Here is a 27,586-nt window from a genome sequence, read left to right as displayed (position 1 = left end):
ATCTTTATGATTGGAATACCTGGGATAAAGTTGAGGGGCTGGTTAGGCAAGCCCAGACAGAAAAAGGGGAGATCCCCCTCCTTGCGGTTCTCCCCACCATCTCCACACTTAAAAGTTGTTTTCCCCCATGACCCCCAGATAAACTTGCTGACCATATCCCCAAGCCAGTGAAAAATGGGGCCGCCGAGCATACACCCCCCCCCTCTGGTCCTGAAGCCCCTAAAAAACCTCCCGATCCCTTTGGGGACACCAAGGACTCCCCACAGCCCCTTTCCCTGGCCAATTCATTCTCCGTACCCTCCCCTCCACTGCCATATGCGGGCGAAGCAGGAGCCGGAGGAACCCTAGTGGAAGGGCTGGCCCAGCAGGTTGCGCCTCCCAGGCTGCCTTATGGCTGCACCTCCCCGCCAGCCCCAGGCCCAGCTCAGAACAGGGCTGCGCCCCCTGCCGCCACCCTCGCTTGGTGGCTGCTGCTCCTGGGCTCCACCTGGTGGCTGCTGCTCTTGGGCTTGGCCCTGCTCCGAGGGCGCGAAGGGGCCTCCGTGATTATTTATCCCACTTTTGTAAAAGGAATGGATCCTCAGCCCCCAGAAACCATCTTCCAGCCTGTAAAAGGATCCCCCCAATTCAAAGAACCTTTTGCCATAGCCCTAGCCCTGCAAGGATTTTTTGAGTCTATAAAACTTATTCTCAGATAGTTTATATATAGTAAATTTGTTACCTACTTTAATAGATGCTTATATTAAATTAGATGTCAATCCCGCCATCCCCTTAATCTATGGCATGCTTACGGGGATGGCCGAGCCGCACACCACTGGCCTACAACAGGCAGCCTTGCCCCCCCCCCCATACCAGGATCAGGTTAGGGCAGCTGCACTGGCGGCATGGAGAAAATTAGACGATGGGCCCACTGAGGCCCCTATTGCGGCAATCACTCAAAAGCCCAGTGAGGATCTACCTACATTTATAGAGAGAGTATATAACAGCCTTAAGAGGAAGTTTCCAGCTGGTCCATTAAGAGACAAGTTTGTCAAAATGCTGGTGTGGGACGGGATGACAGCAGACCATAAGCTGGCCTGTGCAGGGTTAAAGGGGCATATTTTAGAGAGATGGATCATGGCCTCTCGGGATGCTGGCTCTATGAGCCATCAACTTCAAACCATGACAGCTGCTGTAAAGGAAGGGCAACGGGAGGGCCTGCAGACTCTGATACAGGCAATGCAACATTCAAGGGTTGCCCCCCCCATGTGTTTCAGATGCTGAAAGGAGGGCCATTTCCGCCGAAAATGTGCGTCCCAGGCCACGCCTCCTATGGTAGGGGAAAGAAAGTGGAAACTCCCCAGACGCCCTGCCCCAAATGCCTTATGGGCTTTCATTGGGCCCGGGACTGCCGGTCCAAATTTAACTTAAAAGGGGGAGCCTTTGACCGCCCAAGGGGGCTTACCCCAGCCCCATTAAAAAAGGTGAACGGTTCCATCGAGATCCATTGGACAGTACCACTGATAACTGGGTTAAGATCCAAAATGGTCATCAGAATTGAAGATAAAATTTCTAAATGTTTAATTGATATTAGAGCCGATCAAAAGGGAGTCAGGTTCAGATCCCCAAGTCCAAAGTGGAGGACATGGTCGCCACGAGGCGTCCAGTGCGGTAATGCCATCCATCCCGGAGAAGCCGGCGGGAGCCCCGGGGAGAGGTCTCTTTTCTTTGTGAAGGGCAGGGCGCCCTGGAATGGGTTCGCCCCAAGAGAGGGGCCTGTGCCTTGGAAAGCTTCACAGTTCCAGCAGCGTCCGGTGAGCTCTCACTGGCCCTTGAAAATCTGGGGGAGAAGGTGTAAATCTCGCGCTGGGCCTTACCCATATCCATAGCAGGTTTCCAAGGTAAACAGCCTCTGGCATGTTGGAACAACAGCAGTTAAACATGGGACAATAGGTCCTAAAGAGATGGGCGAGCGCCGTTCAGAAGGGACAGGGGTGATGGCCTGCACAAAAGTTCAAGCCCTATCTGTAAAAGAGGCCTGAGCAGCCTGCAGCCTAAGGCAAAACTTTAAGTAAAGTTTAAGAACTTACACAGTAAAATGATTCAGCAAAAAAGGGGCTAAGATGGCGCCTGGAGGAAGCTACGAAGGCGTGGTTTCCCCATTCATTATGGGGAAAACACTGAAGGGGGAGACTGAGCAGTTTTTCTCTTTTTACCTTTAAAGGAGCTTCCGCACACATGAATGGCTCATGTACTGGCCTGGGATTGGCTGTGAACTACGTGCTAGTGATCTTTATTCTGATAGGCTAGGCTATTTCCCATGGGAATTCCCCTTGTGGTTTGGTGCTATATATATGATTGCTTGGAGAGAAATAAACGAGATCTTGCTTGACTTGACTCCCAGCTCTTGAGTGTGTGTTTGAGCCTTCAGCGCTCTACCTTCCTGTTCAGCCCTGCACAACTGAAGGCTGGCAGGACCCCTGTCACTCTGGAGTCTGGGATTTCCTCTCATCCTTGAGGAACCCTGCCTCTCTTTAGAAATGTAAAAAGGCCCTTTTCCTGAGAAACTTTGCTTCTCTTTAGAAATGTAAAAAGGCCCTTTTCCCTGCTGCTCCTGGCTTTCTTTACTACCAAAGATGTATTTTTTAAATTGGAAATCTTTCCCACTACTGGTACATTAATACATTTTGAAACCTCTTCCCAATACTGGTACATCTTTCTTCCCCTTGCTCTCTCTCTCTCTCTCTGCTTCCTGACACGATGCCCTGAACTCCACAGACATGACCCTGCCTAACATGGACAGAAACCTCCAAAACCATGAGCAAATATAACTTCCTTCCTCTAAGTTGTGGCTGTCCAATATTTTGGATCACAGCAGTGAGGATACTGACTGAAGCAACTACCAAGTTTGTGGTGATTTGTTATAGCAGCAATAGGAAACTAATACAAGCTGCCAAGTGCCTTCACTAGAGACACCAAATGGGTTCATCTTCCAATAGTCCTATGACACAGGTAATACAGTTAACTCCTCTCCACAAAGATTTAGAAGAAAGGCACTTGAAGTTGATTGGATTAATTAAATTTCCCAATAATTAAGTTGGGCCATATGCTCTGGATAATATATACAGCTTTTAAAGACCAACTCTTGTAAACTTGCAGAATTTATTCTTCTCTGATGCAATATTTTTGTGGTACTGGGGGTAGAACTCAGGGGCCTTCTAACACCGAGCTACACTCTCAGTCCTGTACCAGTATTGGGAGGCTTCAAAATGTATTAATGTACCAGTATTGGGAAAGATTTTCAATTTTCAAAATATATCTTTGGTAGTAAAAGAAACCAGGAGCTTCAATGAAAAGGCTGCAGATCTGCAGGCGCCAAGGATGATAAGGGAGAGAATAGAAGCCTAGGACCTTTTTACATTTCTAAAGAGAAGCAAACTTCCTCAAGGATGTGGGGAAATCACAGACTCCAGATAAGCAACTTAACACCTTTTAGAGTGTAACAAAAGGCCTGGGGATCTGGTCTGGAGACAGGACAAGTCATCAACACATCAAACAACCTGCCCTGGGGTTAAAAGACTGGCTATAGAAATACTCTGTGTCCAGGAATCTTCCGTGACTTCATTTCATGTCACCTCCCTATATTATTCTATAATAGTATAGAGCTGTACCTGTGTTCTTTATTTCTATATTTGTACTAATAAACTCATTTAAATCTTCAGCAAGAGTCCAGACTATTGCACATTTATCCTTAGTCTGCATAAGGACCCATGATTTTATGGGAATAATCTCTGGGAGCTTAACCGAGGTCCCCAGGGACAGTTCCCCCAAACTATAACAGTTTAAACTGTAACAAGTTCTATTTTTTTTTTATTCCTTATTTTAAAACAGAGTCTCACTAAGTTGTGGAGGGCCGCATTAAGTAGCTGAAGCTGGTGGAGGACCTGTGATCCTCCGGTCTCAGTCTCCCCAGTACTGGGATGACAAGCATGCACCACCACACCTAGATTCTCTGATGCAATCTGAAAACTAATTACTCATCTTTATATCTTTAGCCACATGTAACACATTTATTTTGCATTTTCTATGTGACAGAAACTTCATGCTTGCTCTCTGATGAGGACATATTTAGAAAAAGGTTCTTAGCATCGAGACATTTATAGATTAATTGAGGGAGGCAGGCATGTAATCAAAAAATTACAGACCAAGTTATGAGGGCCTTGAGAATAATGTGCATGGGACAACTTGGCAGCAAAAGTAGAAAAGGGGTCTTCGCTCCACTTGAGAAAGTCAGGAAAGCTCTCTTAGGAGAGGGCATTCTTTACTGTGAATCTTACAAGATGATCATAGACCTTCTAGGTCTGAATAAAGTATTTGTGGTGGGGGACGGGGAATGAAATATGTTCTAGATATAGCAAAAGTCAAAAGATAACAGAAAGCCTAGCTATGAGCTAAATGTGACTAGTGCACAGGCGACCAGTAAGAGAAACAGCTGGAGAGATAGTGGAAGCCAGGTGTGCAAGCTACATCCTGTTAAAGGTCGAGAAAGGGGTCAAGCACAGTGAAGAGTTAGAAGACTATTGTTATAGTGCAGGTGAGAAAAGAGAAGGCCGTGCTCCAAGCAGTGAATATAAAGGGGGCATTGGGAAACGCTTTCAGAAGCAAAAATCATAAAGACAAGGGAAGAAAGGCCAAAGGACCCTTCAGGATTTCTGGTTTGAATGACTGGGTGAAAAAAAAGACACCCCTGTCTGTGAGAAGTATGCTCATGGCTAGACTTGTTCTTCAGATATTTCAGTTTTCCTCCCTTTCCGCTGGAACACATGAAGGGGTTGGCCCCTCCACCCTCTCGGAACCATATGGACAACACTGGTTTCTGCAAAGCGTAGGGGTTGGGGTGAGAAACAATATGCCCCTGTTGTCTCCCATAGCCTGCTGCCAAAAACGTTAGTCAAGATGCACAACTCTCTTCTTCAAAAATCCTTTTACCATCTTGATTGAACATAAGAGACAAGCCAAAGCAAACTAGAGCCGCCCTGGTGCATCTGTGTTTGTCAGCAGAAGGCTTTTGTTATCTTTTCGTAATCAATAGTCCTCTCTTCATTATCTCTCTGCCTTTTGAAGCCAGAGCCCCTGGGATCTGCACACAATTGGTACCTCAGGGTTCTTCAGAAATCCTCGCCACCCAGAAATGATTGTAAAGCTCTCAGGAGCATGCAGTCAGAAGCTCAAATCACACAACACATTTTTAAGGTAATCAGAATTTAACAAGCTTTTTAAAGACAAATAAAATTATTATATTGCTAATTACAACACTAAATGTACCAGTATTGGAAAAGGGCTTCAAAATGTATTAATGTGCCAGTACTTGAAAAGGGCTTCAAAATGTATTAATGTGCCAGTATTTGAAAAGGGCTTCAAAATGTTTTAAAAAATAACTTCAGTATTAGAAAGCAAGAAGCTTCAGGGAAAAGGGCTGTAGAGTTCCAAGGGTGATTAGCAAGAAAATAGAGAAAGCCCAGGGTCTTTTACATTTTAAAGATAAACAACTTCCCCCAAGGAAGTGGGGGAATGCCATGAGCCTTCAAGACATCCCAGACACAGATAATCCATTAACACATTTGGGGTGTAACAAAAGGCTGGGTCTGGACTGTGCCAGAGACAGGGCAGGTCTACAGGAAGGAATCGCCACATCAAAAGACCTGCCCCAGAGAAAGGGCAGATCTAGTCTGGTCAGAAGACTTGGTATAAAATGTCCTGGGTCCAGAAAAACCTTGGGTGACCTCTTTTCAAGTCACCTCCCTATGCTACCTCTGGTATAGGGCTTTATTAACTCTGTCCTATCTTTTCATCTTTGTGATAATGAAATCGTTTAAGCTTACAGAGTTCAGGCTATTGTTTTCTACACATAGTTCAGAACAAGAACCCATAGCTATATCTCTCACTATAACAGTTTCAGGAGCCCAAAAGGAATCCTGTAACAGTTCCTCCACCATAACACTAAACATCTCTGTTATAAAATGGAAAATGTTTATTAAGGCAGATATTATTTCAATATGGCTATACCAAATTATTTGGTGTAGAACATATAAAAAATGCTTTTGAAGATATCTGGGGAAACTCCTACTTTCTAAAGGTTGCCTACATATAAATAAAATAGATTTTAGGCAGGTTTACAATTAGTAGCCTCTAATCTCACACATGAACAATACATATATACCCTAGAGAAATGAAAATGTATGTCCAAACAAAAATTTATATGTGAATATTCATAGCATGATAACAGTTGACTCATAATGACCAAAAGATGAAAATATCCCAAATACCCATCAGTGGTGAATGAATAAGCAAATTGCATTATCTGTGCAATGATATATTGCTACAGCATCTCATGCAGATTTTGAGAAAGCTCGATCAGGAGATCCGCAATGGCGTAGATACCCCATGAAGTATGTCTAGCATTCCTTTCTTCAAAAAAATTATTTTAGGATTATTTGGATCAATATGTATAATTGGAATTTTATGTATAAGCATTATAACTAAAACTGATGGGCAGCGGCTTGTGAGAGACTCAGGCAGCAAAGATTTTTTTCCCAAGGATAAAGTTTGGGCCAAACATTAAGTTCAAACTGACCTTAGTTTGGGCCAATGTATAAGATTAAGTTTGAGTCAGCCTTGTGAAGTGAAACAAAGCATACTACGATTGTTTAAATGTCTGGCACCTTGCCCTGAACTCTAAAAAATAAAACTTTTCCCGTCCTTGGAGGCCCTGCTTGCATGGCTGTGCCCTTGTTTTTCTGCCAAAAAAGAAAGTATAAAAATTGTAACAAATCCTGAATAAAGCGGAAAAGTTTGAATCTGGTCTCGTGTGACAGCTCTTCTCTCATTCGACCTCGGCTCTTCTCTTACCAACACACAAACCTCGACTCTCGCTAGGGCTGGACCCCAGCAGGATATTATCCATCCACCAAAAGGGGAGAAGTATTGATATACACTGCACCTTGTATGGACCTTAGAAACATGATGTGAAGCAAAAGAAGTGGTCACAAAATACCACATATCATCATATAAAATGCCTAGGATGGGGAAATCTATAGTGGCAGAAAAGAAGTTATAGAGTATTTTTGGCTGGGATGAGGAGACGAGAAAAGAGGACCTGGTAGCAAAAGGGTAGGTCTTATTTATAAAATGATGAAAATGTTCTACAACTGCCAGGGTGATGACTGCACTTATCTATGAACATACTGGAGGCCATCTAAATTGTACACTTCAAGTGATTGAATTGCATAGTATGTAAAATTTTTCTCAAGCTGTAATTTTTTTAATTAATAAATAAAAAGAACCCATTCAAAGCATGGTCCCAGGGTCATCTCCACTCTGCCTTCTTCTCAGAGGCTTCTATGCCCTGAGACACTTAAGTATATTTTAAGTTTATATTAGCATCAAACCTTGAGAATGAAAGGAAATAGTCTGTAATGTGTGTGAGCCATTGTGTAGAGTATCATGAGATTTCAACACTGGAAAAAGATGGTGGTGTAGCTGGGTGGGGTAGCGCACACCTGTAATCCCTGTACTTGGGGGGCTGAGGTAGGATTGCAGGTTCGAGGCCAGCCTCCGGAATTTTGCAAGATTCTCAGCAACTTAGTGAGATTATGTTTCAACATAATAAAAAAAAATATTAAAGGGCTGGTGTACCTCAGAAGCAGAATTCTTCTGAGTTCAATTTCCAGTACAAAATAATTAAAAATTCATAGCAGTATAACTAAAGAAACTCCTACCAGACAGATATTCCCCCAAATTACCACCATAAACTCTAGACAAAAACCAAAAATATCAACTCCCAAGAAGCACTGGAAAGGGAAGAAATGCAGGCCAAGCCTGGAGGAGAGCTGACTCGTAGAAGAAAGGAATAACAGAGATGCATTCCAGGGGTGTTTACTGTCTTTATTCTGACAGCAGGCCACAGCTAACCAGAGGGAGAGCTGCCTAACAATTTGCCAGCAAGCCTGCAGTCTTCATGGGCAAGGCACCTTTCTCTGTTTCTCCTGCATGGTCACCCTCTAGCCTCTGACAAGTCTCACCTCCCTTGGGTTCTATAACACCCAGTATTTTCAGATTCCTTTCCTTCTTCTCTGACTGTTCTTCCAAATGCTCTTGGTCTCTCCTCTGTCTGTCCCTCTAGCACCAGCATTACTCAGAGCTTTGCCCTCAGGTTTTCATTAATATATTTGCTCTTCACGGTTCACAGACTCCTGCTGCTTCACCTGCCCCTGAAACTCCCACACCCCTAAGTGCAGCCAGGGCTCCTGGAAGCCCCCTCTGGATGCCACTAACTTCAGATCTGTAACATTAGGGTGGGAGTTTACATCCAAAGTCAAGACAGAAGCCAAATACCACACAGTGCCACAACTGTTCTTTAAGTTCCCTTAGGAAGGCAGCATGCTGACATTCTTACATCTGTTTCCTTAGCCTAACCTGCAATGTTGGGTGTATTCAAAATAAATGCACATAAACTATGATTTCACTATATTTGGTTGTCCTATAGTACCTCTAAGTTGCAAACCAGACTTTTAGTAGTACCTTCATCTACCTTTATCAGACTTCTGCACCCAATTCTAACCCTAACTATAATCCTAAACCAACCTAAGGAATAGCCTTGACCCTTTCCCCCTGATTCTGAAATCCAGTTAATCTTTATTTCTGTTGATTTTAATGCACCCAATACCTTATTTGAAACTCTTATCATCCTTTACTGAAGTCATGTCCAGCCCCCGCCAAACTGGTACCTTCATTTCTTTCTATCCAGTATCCAATTCTACTGTCTCTTGCAAATTTATATAAGCTCAGATTTCTCATCTCTTGGAAAGACCCCCTAGGGATAAGTCACCACCCATCATATTGATTTTCAAGCAGTTTTTGTAGCAAATCAATGCAGTCTTCCCTCCCAAAATTCATATCCATGAATTTCACAGGTTCAACCAACTACAAATGAAAAATATTTTGGGGGGAAAATTGCATTGATACCAAACACACACCAACTTTTTTCTTACTATTCCCTAATGGTATGGTATAACAACTATTTACATAGTGTACATATTGTACTAGATAATCTAAGTAATCTAGAGAAGATTTAAAGTTTATAGAAGAGTATGTATAGGTTGCATGAAAATACTGCACCATTTTATATAAAGAACTTTAGCCTCCATAGATTTTGGTTGCAATCTCCCATAGAAACCAAGGTAAAACTGTATTATTTTCAAATAAATATCATACAAAGCCCTAATACCTACAAATAAATAGGAGCTTTCTTTTACTGAGATTAACATCTTATAAATCCCAAACATAGAACTTTTATAAACCAATCAATGAGAAGATAATCTTTTTGATGAAAAAACATTAAAAATTATTAGTAATGGAATTAGATCAGCATCATCTTGCTATTTATTTCTCTATTTCATTTGACTGCATGCATTCAAACAATTCTGATTCATCTCATTAGGTAGCTACCAATAGTAATTGTTGTTTTTCCCAACAGTTTATCTTTCAAATGAAAGATATTGTCCATTTAAAAGAGAAACAACAAGATGCAAATACAAACGCAAATCAGTATATATTACTTGGTCGCTGGTCTCTGCTTGATTAAAATGTAGTATGTAGTGTTTATAATGTAGTATGTAGTATTTATAATGTAGTATGTAGTATTTATATGTGCTTAAGATCTACTTTTTTTTTTTTTTTTGCGGGTCTGGGGATGGAACCCAGGGGCATTCAACCTCCGAGCTAAACCCCCTGTCCTATTTTTTATTCTTTATTTTGAAACCTGGTCTCACTGAGTTGCAGAGGGCCTCGCTAAGTATCTGAGGCTGCCCGCGAACCTCGATCCTCCGGTCTCAGCCTCCCGAATTCTGGGATTATAAGGTCTACTTTGTAAAATAAAATTTAAAGCAAACATTAGGGCTATTCTTGAATTTCATCCTTAGAACCTTAGTTCTATGGAATAGTGCTTAAAAAACAAAGTGAATTAGATGCTAAAGCCCAAATCCTTTGGTATAATGTTCAAGACCCTTTGTCACTTACTCTATCAGTCTAGTTGTTCACCCAGTTTTCTAAGTCTATCTCCATCTTTCATGAGGTTATACTTTTACACTTGCTGTTTTCTCTGTCAAATGTGTGGATTTCTATTAACTTAAATGCAAAGGTCAAAATGTGAACTCCCCTGGGAAGGTGTCTCTAACTGTTCCTAAAGCATCTTGTTTAATCTTAAACACATACTGCCTCGTGTGATAGTCATCTTTTCCTCTCAAATGTGAACACCTAAAAAAGAAGAAATTTAAGCTGGGCGTGGTGGCGCATGCTTGTAATTCCAGCATTCAGGAGGCTGGGACGGGAGGATCGTGGCCATGCGTGGCCAGCCTCAACTACTTTGTGAGGCCCTCTGCAACTTAGTGAGACCCTGTTTCAAAATAAAGAATACAAAATAGGGCAAAGGTAGAGCTTGGAGATTGAATGCCCCTGGGTTCCATCCCCAGAAATACATACACACAAAAAAAGGACTTTTAGCCTGGTGCAGTTGCAAATGCCTCTAATCCCACTACTTGGGAGGCTGAGGCAGGATGATTGCAGGTTCAAGGATAGTCTTAGCAATTTAGTGAGACTCTCAGCAACATAGTAAGAAACCTGTTTCAACAAAGGGGCTGGGGGTGTAGCTTCAAGGTAGAATGCCCCTGGGTTCAATCTGCAGTACCAAAAGAAGGAGGAGGAGGAGGAGGAGGAGGAGGAGGAGGAGGAGGAGGAGAAAGGAGGAGGAGGAGGAGGAGGAGGAGGAAGAGGAGGAAGAAGAGGAGAAGGAGAAAAAGGAAGGGGAAGAGGAGCAACCAATATAGTGATTAGATTATCTCTAAATGTGCATCTAAAACTGCGTATTTGAAGCACTTGGGAGGCTGAGACAGGAGGATCACAGGTTTGAGGATAGATTTAGCAATTTACTAAGGCTCTTAGCAACCTGGTGAGATCCTATTTTCAAATAAAAATAAAATGGACTGTGGATGAAGCTCAGAAGTAAAATACCCCTGGGTTCAATCCAGCAACCCCCCCACCCCCCGCCAACAAAAACTATACATTTGCCCAAAATAATCCACAGATAATTCGTTACTGATTTGATATTTTAGGTTAAGTAAGTGCTAAGTAGAAATCACTCTTATAAGTCATGCTAATTTTAATTTCAACTTCCTTTTTCTTTAGTAATGACATCACCCACCAACGAAGGAGAGCAGGATCACCAGCAGAACAATGAGCGCACAGACGCAGGGGATGAGGACCAGCAGCAGGAAGCGGAGAATGTTGGTAGTGGCCAGCTTCTGAGAGCAGCGGTCTCCTCGGTTACTGTCATCAGCTCCCAAGACCTAAAGAAAGAGAGGGAAATGAAGCCTGGTTATAATTTTACAGTCGCTCAGTGCATGGCATGAAATTTAGGACTCTTCATTTGAAGCAGCATCCCTAAGAGATTTTTACCCATAAGGTTAGTTGCCAAATCATACTAATAAGCACACAAAGAGCTGTACATAGGTAAAGTAATCATCTATTTTTGAAACATGTTTTCAAGGCATATGAATGTTGAGTATATTCCTGTTTAGTTATATTATTTATTCAAAAAGACTGTGAATTACATGTAGAGAACACACCACTCCCCAGAGCTGTAGGCAACACTCTCTAGTATGGTGATAGAATACTGGTGAGTAAGTATAGACAGGACATTACCCAGGCTTTATTTTTCTTAATATACATTTATTGGTGTTTTGTAATCACATATCATAAAGAGGTTCTGAGTAATAGAAACATAGATGCTCAGAACACTTGGTGAGCCCCTCTGCCCCTCCCATTCTTCTCTTCCCCTGTAAAAGTTTGTATTTTTCTTTTTTCTTCAGAATTCATTCTTACTTGTCTTATCAATCCTAACCCAAATCTGCATGAATCTGGGTAAAATAACTTTTTAAGGCATTAATAATTCAGAAAGTTAACTATTACTGACCATGCATTTTGTGACAAGTTGAACCGTGAGAGACTGTCATGTTTGCCAGCTAACACCAGCCACTCTAGGACATCCCAGCATCCACACTGCCCCTGAGCTCATGCATTCCGAGCACAAGATGGGGCGCCATGGTCATTGGTTCAGGTAAGCTCTTGTAGTCAAACACTTTAAACGGAACTTAGTCCAATCTCTTGCCAGAAATGATGTCTGGGGATTTATTTATTACAAATGGCTAGCTAGAAGCTATTTTAATAGATGTCAGCCTAGTGTGGTATGGCACACTTGTAATCCCAGTACTTGGTAGGCTGAGACAGGAGGATCCGGGTTCATGGCCAGCCTCAGCTACTTAGTGAGGCTCTCCACAACTTAGTGATACACTGTTTCTAAAATAAAGAATAAAAAATTGGACTAGGGGTTTAGCTTGGAGGTAGAATACCACTGGGTTCTATCCCCAGTATCACACACACACACACACACACACACACACACACACACACACTAGAAGTCTCAAAGTACTTTGAGTCACCATGAGCCACTCCTCCAGTGCCCTTAATAAAAGCTTTGCTTTTGATTTTTTCTTAGATTTCTGCTGCATATTCCAGAGCTCGCACCTCTGTGTAATTAGCTCCTGAACCTGAGTGCTGAACTTCCCTTCAGCTTTACCATATCAATAGTTCCAGTGACTTGTGGTTAGCAACACCTTCTCTCAACACGGCTAAAACCAAATCTAATATTCTCTTCCCTATCTATAAACTAAATTTCTTCCGACTTTGGTATATGTGAGTTGACAGAAACTCACAATTCCAAAAAGACAGACACACATACCCAGTATGGTTAGTCCTTTCCCTAGAATAAATGTCTAGCTTAAAAAAATTAAATGACCTTTGAGACAGAGCCTTATCATAATTACTAAGGGGATCTAACAGAATGGTCTTATAATATTGCTAGGACTTCCTAGCTAGTTCATGATCATTTGCGATGGAAACACAAAGGAAATGCAAAGGCAAATTTGATGGGTTTTTCTGAGTTGAGCGCACATGAGATTCTGCATTCCACCAAAATCAAAGTCATTTCTTGTTCACTAACCCTTATTGCCACCAGTGTTTCTTTCATGATGCAATGACATCTGTACTCTTAAGTATTCTTCAAAACAGATAGTATTTTTAAAAACTTGTGATGTTAACTTGAACTTAATTCCCTAGGTCCATGTCTCTGACAACCCATTTCTCCTGTGCCTGTCATAAGCTACCAGCCAATGTGAGATCATTCAGCGTTTATTTACAACAGATCTTAAAAAAAAAAAAAAAACATGGCATTGGCACAATGATTGCAACATTAGTATTGGATAGGCTGTGACCTTTGAGGCTTGTAAATAATGTTTATCTGTAAAATACATGTATGAGTCTGCAGACAAAAAGAGATAGTAGCAAAACTGACTTACATTACTTACTTGACAATTAGTAGTCACAGTAAGTGTGTGATAGGTATAACAATGATTTCAAGCCCGGTGTGGTCGTGTGCACCAGAAATCCCAGCTACTTGGGAGGCTGAGACTAAAGAATAGCAACTCTGAGGCCATCCTGGGCAACTGAATGAGACCGTGTCTCAAAATAAACATTTAAAATAGGGATGTGGGCCGGGCGTGGTGGCGCACGCTTGTAATCCCTGCGCTTGGGAGGCAGAGACAGGAGGATCACGCAGGTTCGAAGCCAGCCGCGCACGCTGGCTTAGGAGACCCTGTTTCCAAAATTAAAAAAATGTAAAAATAGGTCTGGGAGTGTAGCCCGGGGGTAGAAGGGCTTCCAGGAACCCCAATACCACCAAAAAAAAAAAAAAAAATAGGGATGTGGATATAGCTCAGTGGTAGAGCATGCATGCCTTGGTTCATTCTCCACAATGCACAAAACAATATAACAATGATTTCAAACCATCTCTCCCTTGAAATCTCACAGTCTTGAAGGATAGATATGTATATAAGTAATATATTTCAAGAAAGCAAATTATAGTCGCCATGAAACCAAGAGCTAAAAACAGGAATTTGCTGGAGGATCAGGCAAGACATTATAATAAGAGCAGCACTTGACCTGGTCATAATTTTAAGAAAAGTACCCCTGAAAAAGTCAGCTAACAGAAAAAAAGGTGATAAAAATATATCCAGAGAGGTAAGGCATTATGAATGTCCTTGAAGTCCTACAATAATGGAAGTGGTTTCTTTACTAAGGTGGTCACAGGGACAGTTGAGATATAATCTTCTGGGGGACAAACTTACAGTGACTTCTTGCTATCTGGAATCCTGTAGCAAAACATATCTCATTTATTATCCGTAAAGAAAAAGTCAGTGGAGGAAGTGCTAGAGGCTCATGATAATGTCCCATTTAAGTATTTTTCAATAAGTACAGGATTTCCAGGAACCAAAGTCATGATTTGTCCAAATAGTGTCTCCAGTGATTAGGAAATTAGTTATTTCTAAGGAAGAGAGGAAAACACGTAGAAGAAATATTACACTTTCTTCTTAATTGCATAACTTTCTTCTTGCACTCATGGCCACTTAGGACTGTTGCTGTAGATGTGACTTTATTCACAGGCCCCAGAGGCTCCTCTAAGTACAATGCAACTTAGACCTTACTGTCAGGTCCAGTGAGATAAACTACTGGGAAAGAAGAAAGAAAGAAAGAAAGAGAGAGAGAGAGAGAGAGAAAGAAAGAAAGAAAGAAAGAAAGAAAGAAAGAAAGAAAGAAAGAAAGAAAGAAAGAGAAATAAAGAGAGAAAGAGAAAGAAAGAAAAAGAAAGAAAGAAAGAGAAAGAAAGAAAGAAAAAGGAGGGAGGGAGGAAGGAAGAAAAGAAAGAAAGAAAGAGAGAGAAAGAAAGAGAGAGAGAAAAGAAAGGAAGGAAGGAGGGAGGGAAGGAGGGAGGAAGGAAGGAAGAAAAGAAAGAGAGAGAGAAAGATAAAGACAGTTGCAAGAGCATTCATATTCTGCTGGTTCTACAGCACAAGAAACAACAAGGATAGCAGGGTCCTTCCTACCCACACAGCCTGAGCAGAACACAGAAGCTTTCCAGAAACTCTGTGGGGTATTTCACTGTCACATATTAATATACTCACGGGCCTGAAAAAATGCAGACACTGGGGCTCCTTGTGCTTCTGAATACGCAAGTTGGAACATTCTCCTGCACCATCATCACTCCAAATGTGCTTTGAATTGTTATTTCAGTATTAGAGATGGAGTTTCTCCAACTCATCTCCCTTCCTCTGTCCACCAGGCACAAATAAGCCATTTGTTAGTCCTGTATTTAAAAGGAACGACTGCTAGTGCTAGATGCTTTCCACTTTGTAACCAACCAGCTATGAAAGCATCCTTATGTTCAGTAAAGGTGTATTTGTTGAATAAGAGGTCGATAACTTATGCGCTTCTCAAACCAGGCATCTGTCAGTTCTCTATAATATCAGCCTCCACTCCACCAATACACAAAATGCTCTAAAATTCATCCATCAGTGAATTATGCCAAGCCTAAATGCCTTTTGTTGTGATGTTTGTTTTTAATATCCCAAGAGGCCTAAGGAACAAGCATCTGGTTTTCAGTAAGTCTTTTTATCCCATTTTCTGGCATTTGATTGAAGCATACGAAGTTCAAATAACTCATGCCCTCTCTCAAAATGAAATTACTCAGTTCACACCAAAACACATGGGTGCTGCAAGCCAGCCCTGCCCACAGCTTCTTCTTTGAAAATTAACACAATAACAGCAGCACCATATAATCCTCTCCCAAGTTTTGTATTCACACACTCCGAAATGAAAATTCAATACGGAGGCTACACACCGACACAGTATTTAAACCATTGAGAAGACTAGAGCACAGTTATCCAATATGCAGGCAGAATAGCACATTCTTGTTTCTGATTTGAGGTTGGTGTTTTTTTGTTTTGTTTTTTTTTTTTTCAGCTGTGTTCTGAAATATAAGGGAGCAGACCGGGGTGTTTCAGAGGTGACTTGTGCAGCACTGTCTCTCTACCACTGAAAATTTAGGTGACACTACGGAACCATCCGTCCATCTAACCATATTCCCACTTCTGCAAATGACAGACTAAAAGAAAAATCAAACTTAAAAAAGCACGCATCTTTCTCCAATCACAGGTAGTCTAAAATAACAGTAGTAGAGCAAAGGAGAAGTCTGAAAAATAAATTCAAACAACATTGTTTTTTTGCAAGTTCAGAAAGTTCTCAGAGTCCTGCTTTCTCTCTATCATGTGGCCTGGAGTTTGATCCACTTGATTCCCTGGAGGAAAGTTGCAATTTTTATTCAAGTGAGATGTCCTCAGAGGCAATCAGAAAATTGTTTAGCCTTCGAATAAACCGTGCTTTCTTCAGAGCAAGGTGGGAGGGTCATAGTTCTGTAATAGCTACAGAAGAAGATCTTGGAAACAGCAGGCTCCTCTTTATCTTGACAAGGTAGATAAACAGAATCTTGCATTTTTTTCCTATTTTTTTTTCCAGATGACTTTTTTTGCCCTCAATCTCAAATATGTCAATGTTATCACTTTATAAAAGACACAAACCTTAAAGTGATGTTTTCTTTCAAGACAGATATGATATCAGAACTCTTTCTGCATATATATTGGAGAATCCTAAAGGTCTTTTCTTCAGTATATATTTTTTGAACTAATGAAGATTTTAAGGAGAAAACAATGGAGGGTTGGGTGGGACATCCTTCAGGAAATTATATATTTGATCTTTATTCATAAAAATATTTTAAATTTCACATCCTTATTATAAGTTATCACATTTCTAAAGAAGCTATGACAAAATCCAAAAGAATCTGACCTATTGCAAAATGAAGCCAAACCCATTTTTTCACATAGCAATAAGTAGGTTGTTGGATTTGCACAAATCTTAGACACTTAATTGACTCACAGATTTTCTAACAATGGAAATGTTGTGACTTTTAGAAATTGAAACAGATTGGCAAAGTGAGTGGAGATCTAAAATATTGACTTTCTGCAGCTGAAAATAATCAGGAAAAGCATACAAGACAAAATGGATTTTATGCTCCACGACAATCCATTTCAGGCATCTCCATGCAAAATGAAACACAACAGATGTTGAAGACAGTTAACCTGCTGAACCTACCTGCTGAAAGAAGTCCTGCCATGAAAAAAAGTACAAGTAATGACTTTATGTGTTAGACGGAGCAGCCATTTATTTCTGAATACCTAGAGAAAAGGATGCATTCCAAACGGAACATTCATCATATGCTGTGCTCCATCTTATGAATATTCTAGTTGGAAAATTGAGAGAAAATCCTGGGTTGCGATTTTTATTACAAAACATGTCTATACTGAAAATTCACTAATTTGATTTATTCTACAAATGCTCGTTCATCTCCCAGTCTATGCACTGCTGCGCTGCGGAGATACAAGGATGACAAAGACAGACTCTGTCCTCAGGCACTTGAGAGCCCTCCTCTAAGGAAATACACAACTTCATGGGTGACTTCAGCACCCCAGGATGAGGATAGTGATGCTGCAATATATAAAGGACTACAACCAACCAACCACAGGAACAAAGTGCACTTTTGTACCAGGATATGTGTGTGCATGTGTCTGTGTCTGTGTCTGTGTCTGTGTCTATGTCTGTCTGTGTGTCTTTGTGTGTCTGTGTTGCTATGGATTGAACTCAAGGGCATTCTATCTCCAAGCTACATTCCCAAAATATTTTATTTCTTGTTTTTTTTTTCAGATTATTTTTTTATTTATTTTTTTTATTTTTTATTTTTTATTTTATTTATATTTTATTTTATTAAAAATGGCATTCATTCTGACTGTGCTTGGTGCCCTCTCCCTCCCCCTCCTGCTTCCCCTCTCCCCCATCCCAACAATGAGTGCCCAGGTTGACCATGCTACATTCATACTTTTACACATATTTCAGATGTAGCTCCTCCATTAGGAGCTCACTAGGTTGCTGAGTATCACTATGATGCTGAGCTTGTCCTTGAGCCTGCATTCTTCCTGTCTCCGCTTCCCAAATCCTTGGATTATAGGCACACTCCACCATGCATGGCTATCATACTATTTCTTGAGCATTCATTCCAATGATTCTCAAAACATCCATGTTGTTGCTGAGGGTGGAGCTCAGAGGGAAGCCACATAACTGACATTTGGAGCAGGACAATTTTTCACTAGGGATGCTCTCACACATTTTAGGACATCTGGCATACTTATCTACCACCTAAAAATGCCAGCGGACCACACCACCACACATGCCCACCCACCCACACACATACGTGCATTGTGACCCACATACAAATTCTACATTGTTTCTAAACATGCTCTATGGTATCACATCCCCTTGCTAGGAACTGCTCAGGCCATCCTATCAACATTCACTCAGTAAAGACAGTATGGTCACCTCTACCATTGGACACAAGGCACATTTGTAAGAAAGCAAACTGTCCTTGCTTTTTGTATCTTAACCAACACTAGGTCTCTAGTTAGGAACTGAGAGAGTATGCCTTTTCTCCATAGAGAAACTGGACTTTTTTTTAAGTAAGCATTATGCCTTTTCATCATGACTATCGATCTACCTGACCCATAAAAACACAGAATTTTAATATCCAACATCCACCAGTAAGGAGTAGAATAATGTATTAATTCCATCACAGCCTAATATCTGCTGCATTGAACCAGGAATCTTGAGAAAGAGTGAGTGAGGCGTGGCATTTGGAGAGAATACACATCAAGTGAGTGCTTCTGAAGCAGCCCTGGAATGAAGTTTTTAGATTTGGTAGACTCATACAAAAGGTGGCCTACAGGCCGGGCGTGGTGGCGCACGCTTGTAATCCCCGCGCTTGGGAGGCAGAGACAGGAGGATCGCGCAGGTTCGAAGCCAGCTGCGCGCGCTGGCTTATGAGACCCTGTTTCCAAATAAAAAAGTATAAAAAATAGGTCTGGGAGTGTAGCCCGGAGGTAGAAGGGCTTCCAGGAACCCCAGTACCACCAAAAAAAAAAAAAGAAAAGGTGGCCTACATAGGACCTTTACCTATGAAAACTTGTGTACCTCTGCCAATTCTCTGAGAAAATGGCCAAAAGTTTTCACCGTGGCTGAGTTAGGATCAGATCTCTTTACGTCTAGGAAATGAACAGGGCAAGATGTGCTGCCTGGAAACTACAAATGAGATCCTTAGGCTTTTGTGGAACACGTGTGTGCGCTTCTAGCTTTAATTTGGTGGGGGGGGCATTCTTAAGATAAGTGTTAAAGAAGAGCTGCCTCAAATTTTATAATCTTGTTTAAAACTACTTTCAGGAATATGAAAAGAAATCAATAATAAAAATATCAACACTTTGGATGCACAGGTTCAGAAATTTGTTCACAGCTGGGTGTGGTGGTGCACACTTGTAATCCTAGTCCTTAGGAAGCTTGACACAGGAGGATTGCAGGTTCAAGGACAGCCTCAGCAAATTGTGAGACTCTCATTAATCTAGTTAGCAAGACCCTGTTTCAAAATAAAAATTAAATAGGACCGGGAGTGTAGCTCAGAGGTAGAATGCCCCTGGGTTCAATCTGCAGTAGCAAAAAATAAAAATAAAAATAGCCAAGACAGTATCTCTGCAATTAGCAATAAGGATATTAATATGAATAAACATTTCTATGTAAAAAAGCAGAAGACAGAAACAATGAGAGACATGGAAGAATCAATCCACCAAAATGGGAAAGATGGCAGAATGGGAGAAATGCCCATTAATTTTATGTGGATACAAGTTTTGCAAAATTCTATTCCAGAGCAAATGCCAAATGTCATCTTTTCTGTGAGCACTGACAGCCATAGTTGAGCATGCTTAAGCCGGGCGTGGTAGTCACGCTTGTAATCGCAGCATTCAGGAGGCTGAGACCTGGAGGATTGTGGTTCGAGGACAGCCTCAGCTACTTAGTGAGGCCCTCTACAACTCAGTGAGACCAGGTTTCAAAATAAAGAATAAAAAATAGGGCAGGGGGTGTAGCTCGGATTGAACGCCCCTGGGTTCCATCCCCAGACCCGCAACAACAACAACAACAACAACAAAAAAAAAACATAATTGAGCATGCTTATTTGTTGGTTTGCTCTATTCTTTTACCTCTAAATTCTAGTCCTTCCTGGTGATTGTTTTCCTACCCTTCATATCTATGAGACATCAAGTAGCCTAAGACAAAAATCCCTTTATTTGACTTAATCAAATCTAAGAAGTGCCTATAACTTAAAACCAACAAAGTCTTTTCAAATACAGAATAAGTCCCAATAGTTTTATAGGCAGCCCAGGGCAGTTCCAACAGAAAGCACTATTATAACCTCAAATTTTAACAAAATTTCTCTGAGGGATTGGGGGAATGTACAAAATATAAAAGTACAGCCATGAATGTCCAGCTCCTAAAAAGGGGCACTTCCCTCCCGATGTATTTTTTCCAATGTAGCGCCTCATAGATTCCGTAATCATTTTTCATGCTTGTTTAAATAGATAGCTGCATTAACAAGAAAGAGAAAAATCTCTAGGAATAAGAAAAGTGGTGGAGACTAAAAACCAAAGCAGAAATTATGAAGTGGGTGCCAAGAGGGTCCTAGAAATTAGAGATAAGGGGCAGAATGAGTTATTAGAAAACAAAATAGGACCAATTAGGTCCTGAGTCTGAATGACAACAAAGAATTTGAGAAAAGACCTAGACTGGAAGCTGAGACAGAGAGTTTTGAATAAAGTCAAGATTTTCATTAAAAAAAAAAAAGAGTAAAAGAAGTATCTCTGTTAAAATAAAAAAAAAAAATCTTGCCAAAAGTGAAAAATTCTAGCGCTGTCTCAAGTGCAGGCTTGGATACCAAATTTACATTGTACAGAAGGTATTGGATTCCCAAGCCATGAAAATAGATTCCAGACAGGTGCTTCTAACAGGATATCTATCAGAAGCAAACTAAAGCCATTCTGGATATTCATAGGATACCTTTCCACACACAAAATAATATCATAATAAAAAATCAAAAACACATGAGAAAGTAATCTGCCAACTGTACTAAGAGGTAAAGTACAGGCAAGCAAATGTTGTCATCTTTGGCCTCTTGGAAGACACAGTTCACCAGAGGAGAAACATGATAAACAGCAGCAGAAATATTCAATTACAACTGCACTATCATTTATCATAGTGTAAAAATTAGTTTACAAATTAATTAAACCTTATATTCAATCTAACAATAAGGAGTGGTCTAATATTGAAAATGTTTCAATGACAAAAATTATAAATGAATATTCACTCATTGGCACCTGTAAATGAATTTTGGAATTACTATTTCAGCCATAGTCAAATGATTTGACTTTATCTGCTTCTTTCCACTTATGTTTTTAATGTTAATACATATTTATAATATGAACTGTACTGAATGTTTAGCACTTATGAGCAGAAAGTATTAAGAATTATATAACATTTCTTAAAATTATAAGAAGGTGGTGATAAAGGAAAACAATTCTCTAAGATTACGGATATGATGGTTCCATCCATTACGCTTTTTAATTTTACTATAACTTTCCACAGTCAGTAACTTTAACTAACAAGACATTTTTCAAATGATAATATATTATTTCTCAAAGAATATTTAACACTTGTCATTGCCTCAAATATATTTTCAGTGCTATGTTGTCAAAAACAAATATATAAATGATCAATGTTTTAAAATATTCTTGATATTATGAACGTATCTAATTTACTTATAAAAAAAACCTTGGATCCAAATTAAGGCAGACTAAACTAATTATTTTTATTCTTTTAGTATTTAATATTTTCCTAACCTTGATGTAGCAACTTTTAAACTTTCCAAATAAAATACAATTAAGAGTTGTGATTGTGAATTAAGTGGCTGTAAATAATCTTGTTTTTAATTAAAGAAGTTAGGAAAAACACTCATTTATAAATATAAGATTAAATGCCTGCTAACAATATAATAAGTTGGTGACTATGAAAAATAAGAGATTTCCCTGGCTATAAATAAAGCTTGTTCTAGTGTAGATACACAAATTTTAAAAGTCTCATTAGATTATTAAACAAAAAATATTTATTTTTTCCAATTTTAAGACCATGGAAATACTTACACATATACATAAAGGTTGGAAGTATCACACAAAAGACTTTTCATCTGAATCATTTGCTAATAAGTTACTAGCCACAAATCCCATCCTTCTGTAATATACTAATGAGGCTATTTCCTACAAACAAGAATATCCTCCTTATAACCAAAATATAGCCACGAAAATCAGGAAATGACACAGATACCATTTAACTGTTAGATCCCATTCAGGATTTTTCAGTTGTCCCAACAATACCCGCCCCCATATACCAAAGGCTCTAATTTAAAATCATGCATTGCACTCTGTCTGTCTGTGCTGACCATTTTAGTCTTTCCTCATCTTCCATGATGTTGACACCTTTGTAGATTACTGGCCAGTTATTTTGTGCAATGTTCCTCAGTTTTAGTTTAGGATGAAATTCAAGCACCTTTAGCAGAAATATCACAAGGCTGATATTACCTTCTTCTCATTTCATCCTATCAGCTTGTCCTTTGGTTGATGATAGCCATATTTATCAATCACGTGATAAAAGTTCTATGAGCCACACCTCCCCATTATAACATGGCTCTCCCTCAGTGTAATTAAAAAATATTATCTGGCAAGGTGCTTTGAAATTTTGTAAAAATTCCTTCACTTTGAATTTTCCATTTATTTCTTTATTTATTCATTTATTTATTGGTGCTGGGGATCTAACCCAGGGGCATTCAACCTCCAAGCCCTACCCCCAGCCCTATTTTCATTTTTACTCTGAAACAAAGTTTTGCCAAGTTGCTAAGGCTGGCCTCAAACCTGCAATCTTCCTGTCTCAGACTCCCAAGTACTAGGATTACAGGTGTGAGCAGCCATTCCTGGTTTGCTTTGCTATCTTAACTAATCACACACCATGTACTGTGGTTACAACTTTGGCAGTTGTAGTGTGACAGTAAAATAATACAAATTGCTTATTTCTTCCTCACAACTTCATGGATAGAAGGTTTGTTTTTGCTGTATATCTTAACAACCTCAGCATATGATTCTTATTCTTTCCTTATAATATTAAAAATACTATTCCACTTAAAGAAGTGCTTTATGGCCTATTTTTTGTATATCTTAATTGCCTGCATCACAGACACTTGCTTTTTTGGGGGACATTATTACAAAAAAGAAGGAAAAGAAAAGGTTTCTTGGACACAGCATCTCAATGCCAAAAAAGTCAATCTGATAACCAAGGCAGCTCCTCAGTAACTAACAGGCAGGCAACTTTAACAGTGTGGATACATTGGACAAAGCAATGATTCTTGTCCCAGGTAAGACAAAGCAGTCATTGCAAGATTTCATCACACTGCTCAGCGCTGCATGCAACTTTAAACTTATAAACTTTATGAAATTTTTCATTTAATATTTTCAGACCTCCACTAGCCTCAGATTACTAAAACCTTGAATACAGTGGGATTACAAACACCTATTTTTAATTATTATTATTATTATTTTTTTTTGGTGATTCTGGGGTTCCTGGAAGCCCTTCTACCTCCAGGCTACACTCCCAGACACCTATTTTTTTATATTTTTATTTGGAAACAGGGTCTCTGAAGCCGCTCTACCTGAGCGATCCTCCTGTCTCCGCCTCCCAAGCGCGGTGATTACAAGCGTGCGCCACCACACCAGGCTTTACAAGGCACTTATTCCTGCCCTTCACTCTATTAAAAGAAAAATGTCAACTTGGATAATTGATGTTTTTCCCTTTGTCTTTGAGAAACATAAGTGAACATGAATGAAACATGACCACAAACTTTGTAAAAAAAAAAAAAAAAGCTCTCTTTAAAACTTTGTTAAAAACAAATGTAAATTTAAAAATATTTAATTAAAAATTAAAATACCCCATAGATTCCCTTTTTTTCCATGACGGAAGGCTATTTTTTCCCCTGTTGGGAAAGCCTCAGAACTCTCTCACCCATACGATTTAGGAAGATTTGTCTCTTTTGATTTCAAATGGTTAGAGAAGCTCAGTTTTATTGTTAGACAGAAGTCAGGGACAGGGCTTCAGTGATCCCGCTGAGGATTGGACCACAGTGGCCTTGGGGAGAGGGAGCAAGTCTCTAAAGTTTGCCCTTGGCCCCTTTAGGGAATAAAGCTGGACAAAGCTGGGCAGTTCCTTCTGTCCCTCCTGGATTGAAGGATCCCCCCAGCCCACCCCTGGAGTTGGTGACTTCAAGTAAGCAGCTGGGCGGAGAGCTTTCAGGGGCCTCCCCACAGCTATTTTTAACCTGGTATTTTCTGCTTATAGACTTTCCACTGAGGCAGCCCCAAGTCCAGGGGGATTCACTCCAGCTGGGAAATCTGAGAACTCAGCTGGCTTGTGGCAGAGGAGGTATTTTTAACTGAGACAAACCCCCTGAAATTGGGTATATAATAAACAGCTAGTAAAGTTTTCTAAACCAATTTTTTTTTTCCTGTTGCACAGAAAAAAAAAACAACAACACAGCTCTTCTTTCTCCCCCGTTTGTGCTCAAGTCAATGACAGGGTATCGATTTAGTTTTGACTATTAAAGGAAAATTGAGTCTGAGAGAGAAATAGATCCCAGTACCAAGGGTGGATGGCAGTAAGGCACAGGATGTCATGTAACCCAAGATTGACTGTCAATGGATGCCCTAATCCAAGCTGAGACGAAGCAGCCATCATTGTCTAAGATCATGTGCCCAGGGAGTCTTACATCTTCTCAAAAGGGTCTGGAGATGATGTTAGTTTCCATGAGATAGTGATTATTAGTTTCCTATTGCTGCTATAACAAGTTACCAACAGACTTTGTGAGTTAAAACAACACACATTTATCCTCTTTCAGTTCTGGAGCTGAACTCAGTTTTCTGAGGTAAAGAGTCAAGGCTTTGTTGGGGCTTCCAGCTGGAGGCTGTGAAAGGAGCCTTTTTCAGACTATAGTGGCTGCCTGCATTGCTTAGCTTGTGGCCCCTTCCTGCATCTTCAAAGCACAACCTTCCAGTCCACAACATTCACCATCACATCACTGTCCAGCAACTCTAACCCTCCTTCTTCCTTCTTAAAAAGACACGGATTATATCTGGCTTTCCCAGATAATCAGGAATAACTTCCCAATTTTAAACATCTCAGTTTAATCACATCTGCGTTTCTTTTGCCACATAAAGTTGCACTCACAGGTCCTGGGGGAAAGGATTTGGTTATATTTGGAAGGTCATGGCGTGGCTTTGTGCTAGCAGATATGGTATGTATTGGCAATGTATATTTACTGAACACTTGAAATGTATTTCATTTGAATTTAGGTATGCTGTAAGAGTATCAAAATTTCAAGACTTGTTATAAAAAAAAGAAGGTAAAGCGGGTGTGTTGTCACACGCTTGTAATCCCAGTACATGGGAGGCTGAGACAGGAGGATCCCAAGTTTACTGTGAGCCTCAGCTACTTAGTGAGGTCCTCGCAATTAGTGAGACCCTGCTTCAAAATAAAGAATAAAAAATAGGGCTGGGTTGTAGCTCTGAGTGCCAAGGGTTTCATTCCCAGTACTACACACACAAATAAGAAGGTAAAACATTTAATTAACAGATTTTGTTTTTGTTTTTGTTTTTGGTGGTGGTGGTACTAGAGGTGGAACCCAGGGGCTTTTTACCTCCAGGATACACTCCCAGACCTATTTTATATTTTATTTGGAAACAAGCTCTCAGTAAGTTGCTACGAGCCTCACTCAGCAGCTGAGGCTGGCTTCCAACCTGTGTGATCCTCCCGTCTCAGCCTCCCAGGCGCAGGATTACAAGCATGCGCCACCACGCCTGGCTTAATTAACAATGTTTATACTGATTATGAGACAATTCTAAATTACATATGTGGCTGATTTATATATATACATATATATGCATATGTGTATACATATATATACATATATGTGTGTATCTATATATCTGTGTGTATATATAATACACATATATATTAATAATATTCATATATATGAATAATATATAATATATTATTATAAATTAACATATATAATATATAATATATTATTATATATTAACATATATAAATAATAATTCATATATATATATATATATGAATGAATCCAGGGGCATTCTATCTCCAAGCTATACTCTTAGTCCAATTTTATTTCTAATTTTGAAAATGGGTCTCACTAAGTTTCTCTCAAGAACTAGGATTAAGGGTGTATGCCACCATGCCCAACTGTGGCCAATGTCATGTCTCTTGGCCGCTGATGCTATAAAGGAAGCAAGGTGACATGAACTTTCAATTGTTTTATTGTATTCCTACTTATAGAGGAGCCTAGACTTTGAAAGCAACATTTCTTTTTTTAATCTTCTCTGGGAGAGCACCTAACTTCCCAAAAATTCAGACTTCAAATCAAGAGGGATACTGTATTAAGGACATGCACAACTAAACTCTCTGCCAGATAATAATAACAATAATAACAACAACAAAAACACATTTGTCTAGCAACTTGGGTCCTTTTAAAGCACTCTCATAGGGTGTCCTTTCAATTCTTTCATGAAGTACTCATTATGACTCTGTGAGGGGTGTTGTTCCCACTTTTCCTGGAAACTGACTTGCTAGAGGGGCACTGAATCAGTAAGTCATGTGCTAGACCTTGAACCGGGTTCCTTTGCCTCCGCACCCAGGGCTGCCTGAGCTACTGTGGCTCGGGATGACTGATCCAATCAAGCTTGTTCTTCCTCCTGAGTTTTTTTTACTTCCAAACTTTTTGAATTTCAGAGATCCCAGAATTCCTCTTACCTTGGCTATTCAGAACATACCTTGTTATGGTAGGGTGTTGTTGTTGTTATTGTTGTTGTTGTTGTGCTTTGGTTTATTATTACTAGTAGTAGTAGTAGTAGTATTGGTACTGGGGATTAAGCCTAGAAGCATTCTACCTCTGGGCTACACCTCCAGCCTGTTCTTTTTTCTTTCTTTCTTTCTTTCTTTCTTTCTTTCTTTCTTTCTTTCTTTTTTTTTTTTTTTTTTGTGGTACTGGGATTCCTGGAAACCCTTCTACCTCCGGGCTACACTCCCAGAGCTATTTTATATTTTATTTGGAAACAGGGTCTCTTAAGCCAGTGAGGCTGGCTTCGAACCTGTACCATCCTCCTGTCTCCGCCTCCCAGGCCCAGGGATTACAAGCGTGCACCACCATACCCAGCTCTTTTTACTTTCTTATTTTGAAACAGGGTATTGCTAAAGTTGTTGAGATCTCACTAAACTGTTGAAGCTGGCCTCAAATCTCTGATCTTCCTGGCTCAGTCTCCAAAGTTACAGGCATGTGCCACCACACCTGGCTATATTTTTATATCTTAACTTTAAATGTATAGCTATGTTTGTCTTCCTTAGCTATTTAAGATGGAGGACTTTCTACTCTTCCTTGGTGGCACCTAAGGACACACCTGACTTCCAACTTGATCCTGGGCCACCTAGTGGAAGACCCTCAGTGCCAGTGACAGACCCTCCCCATTCTTTGCACCGCCCACCAGCTGCACATCCAGATAAAATGTTC

The 27,586-nt window shown here is 40.1% G+C and overlaps 1 protein-coding gene across 1 annotated transcript in view; it reads right to left on the bottom strand.

Moving 5' to 3' along the window:
* The window catches only part of CORIN (corin, serine peptidase), a gene marked incomplete at both ends in the record, with an annotated part of 277,623 nt that overhangs the window by 241,355 nt on the left and 8,682 nt on the right, over positions 1 to 27,586 (bottom strand). The window contains one exon of the mRNA XM_080697928.1: positions 11,237 to 11,381. Within this exon, the coding sequence (XP_080554054.1) occupies positions 11,237 to 11,381 (145 nt within the window). The remainder of the gene's footprint in view (positions 1 to 11,236; positions 11,382 to 27,586) is intronic.

The sequence above is a fragment of the Muscardinus avellanarius genome (genome assembly GCF_963383645.1).
Source record: "Muscardinus avellanarius genome assembly, chromosome: 6".
In the NCBI taxonomy this organism is placed as follows: domain Eukaryota; kingdom Metazoa; phylum Chordata; class Mammalia; order Rodentia; family Gliridae; genus Muscardinus; species Muscardinus avellanarius.
Note: the sequence above shows the minus strand (reverse complement) of the source record. Positions and strands in the feature narration are given on the sequence as shown.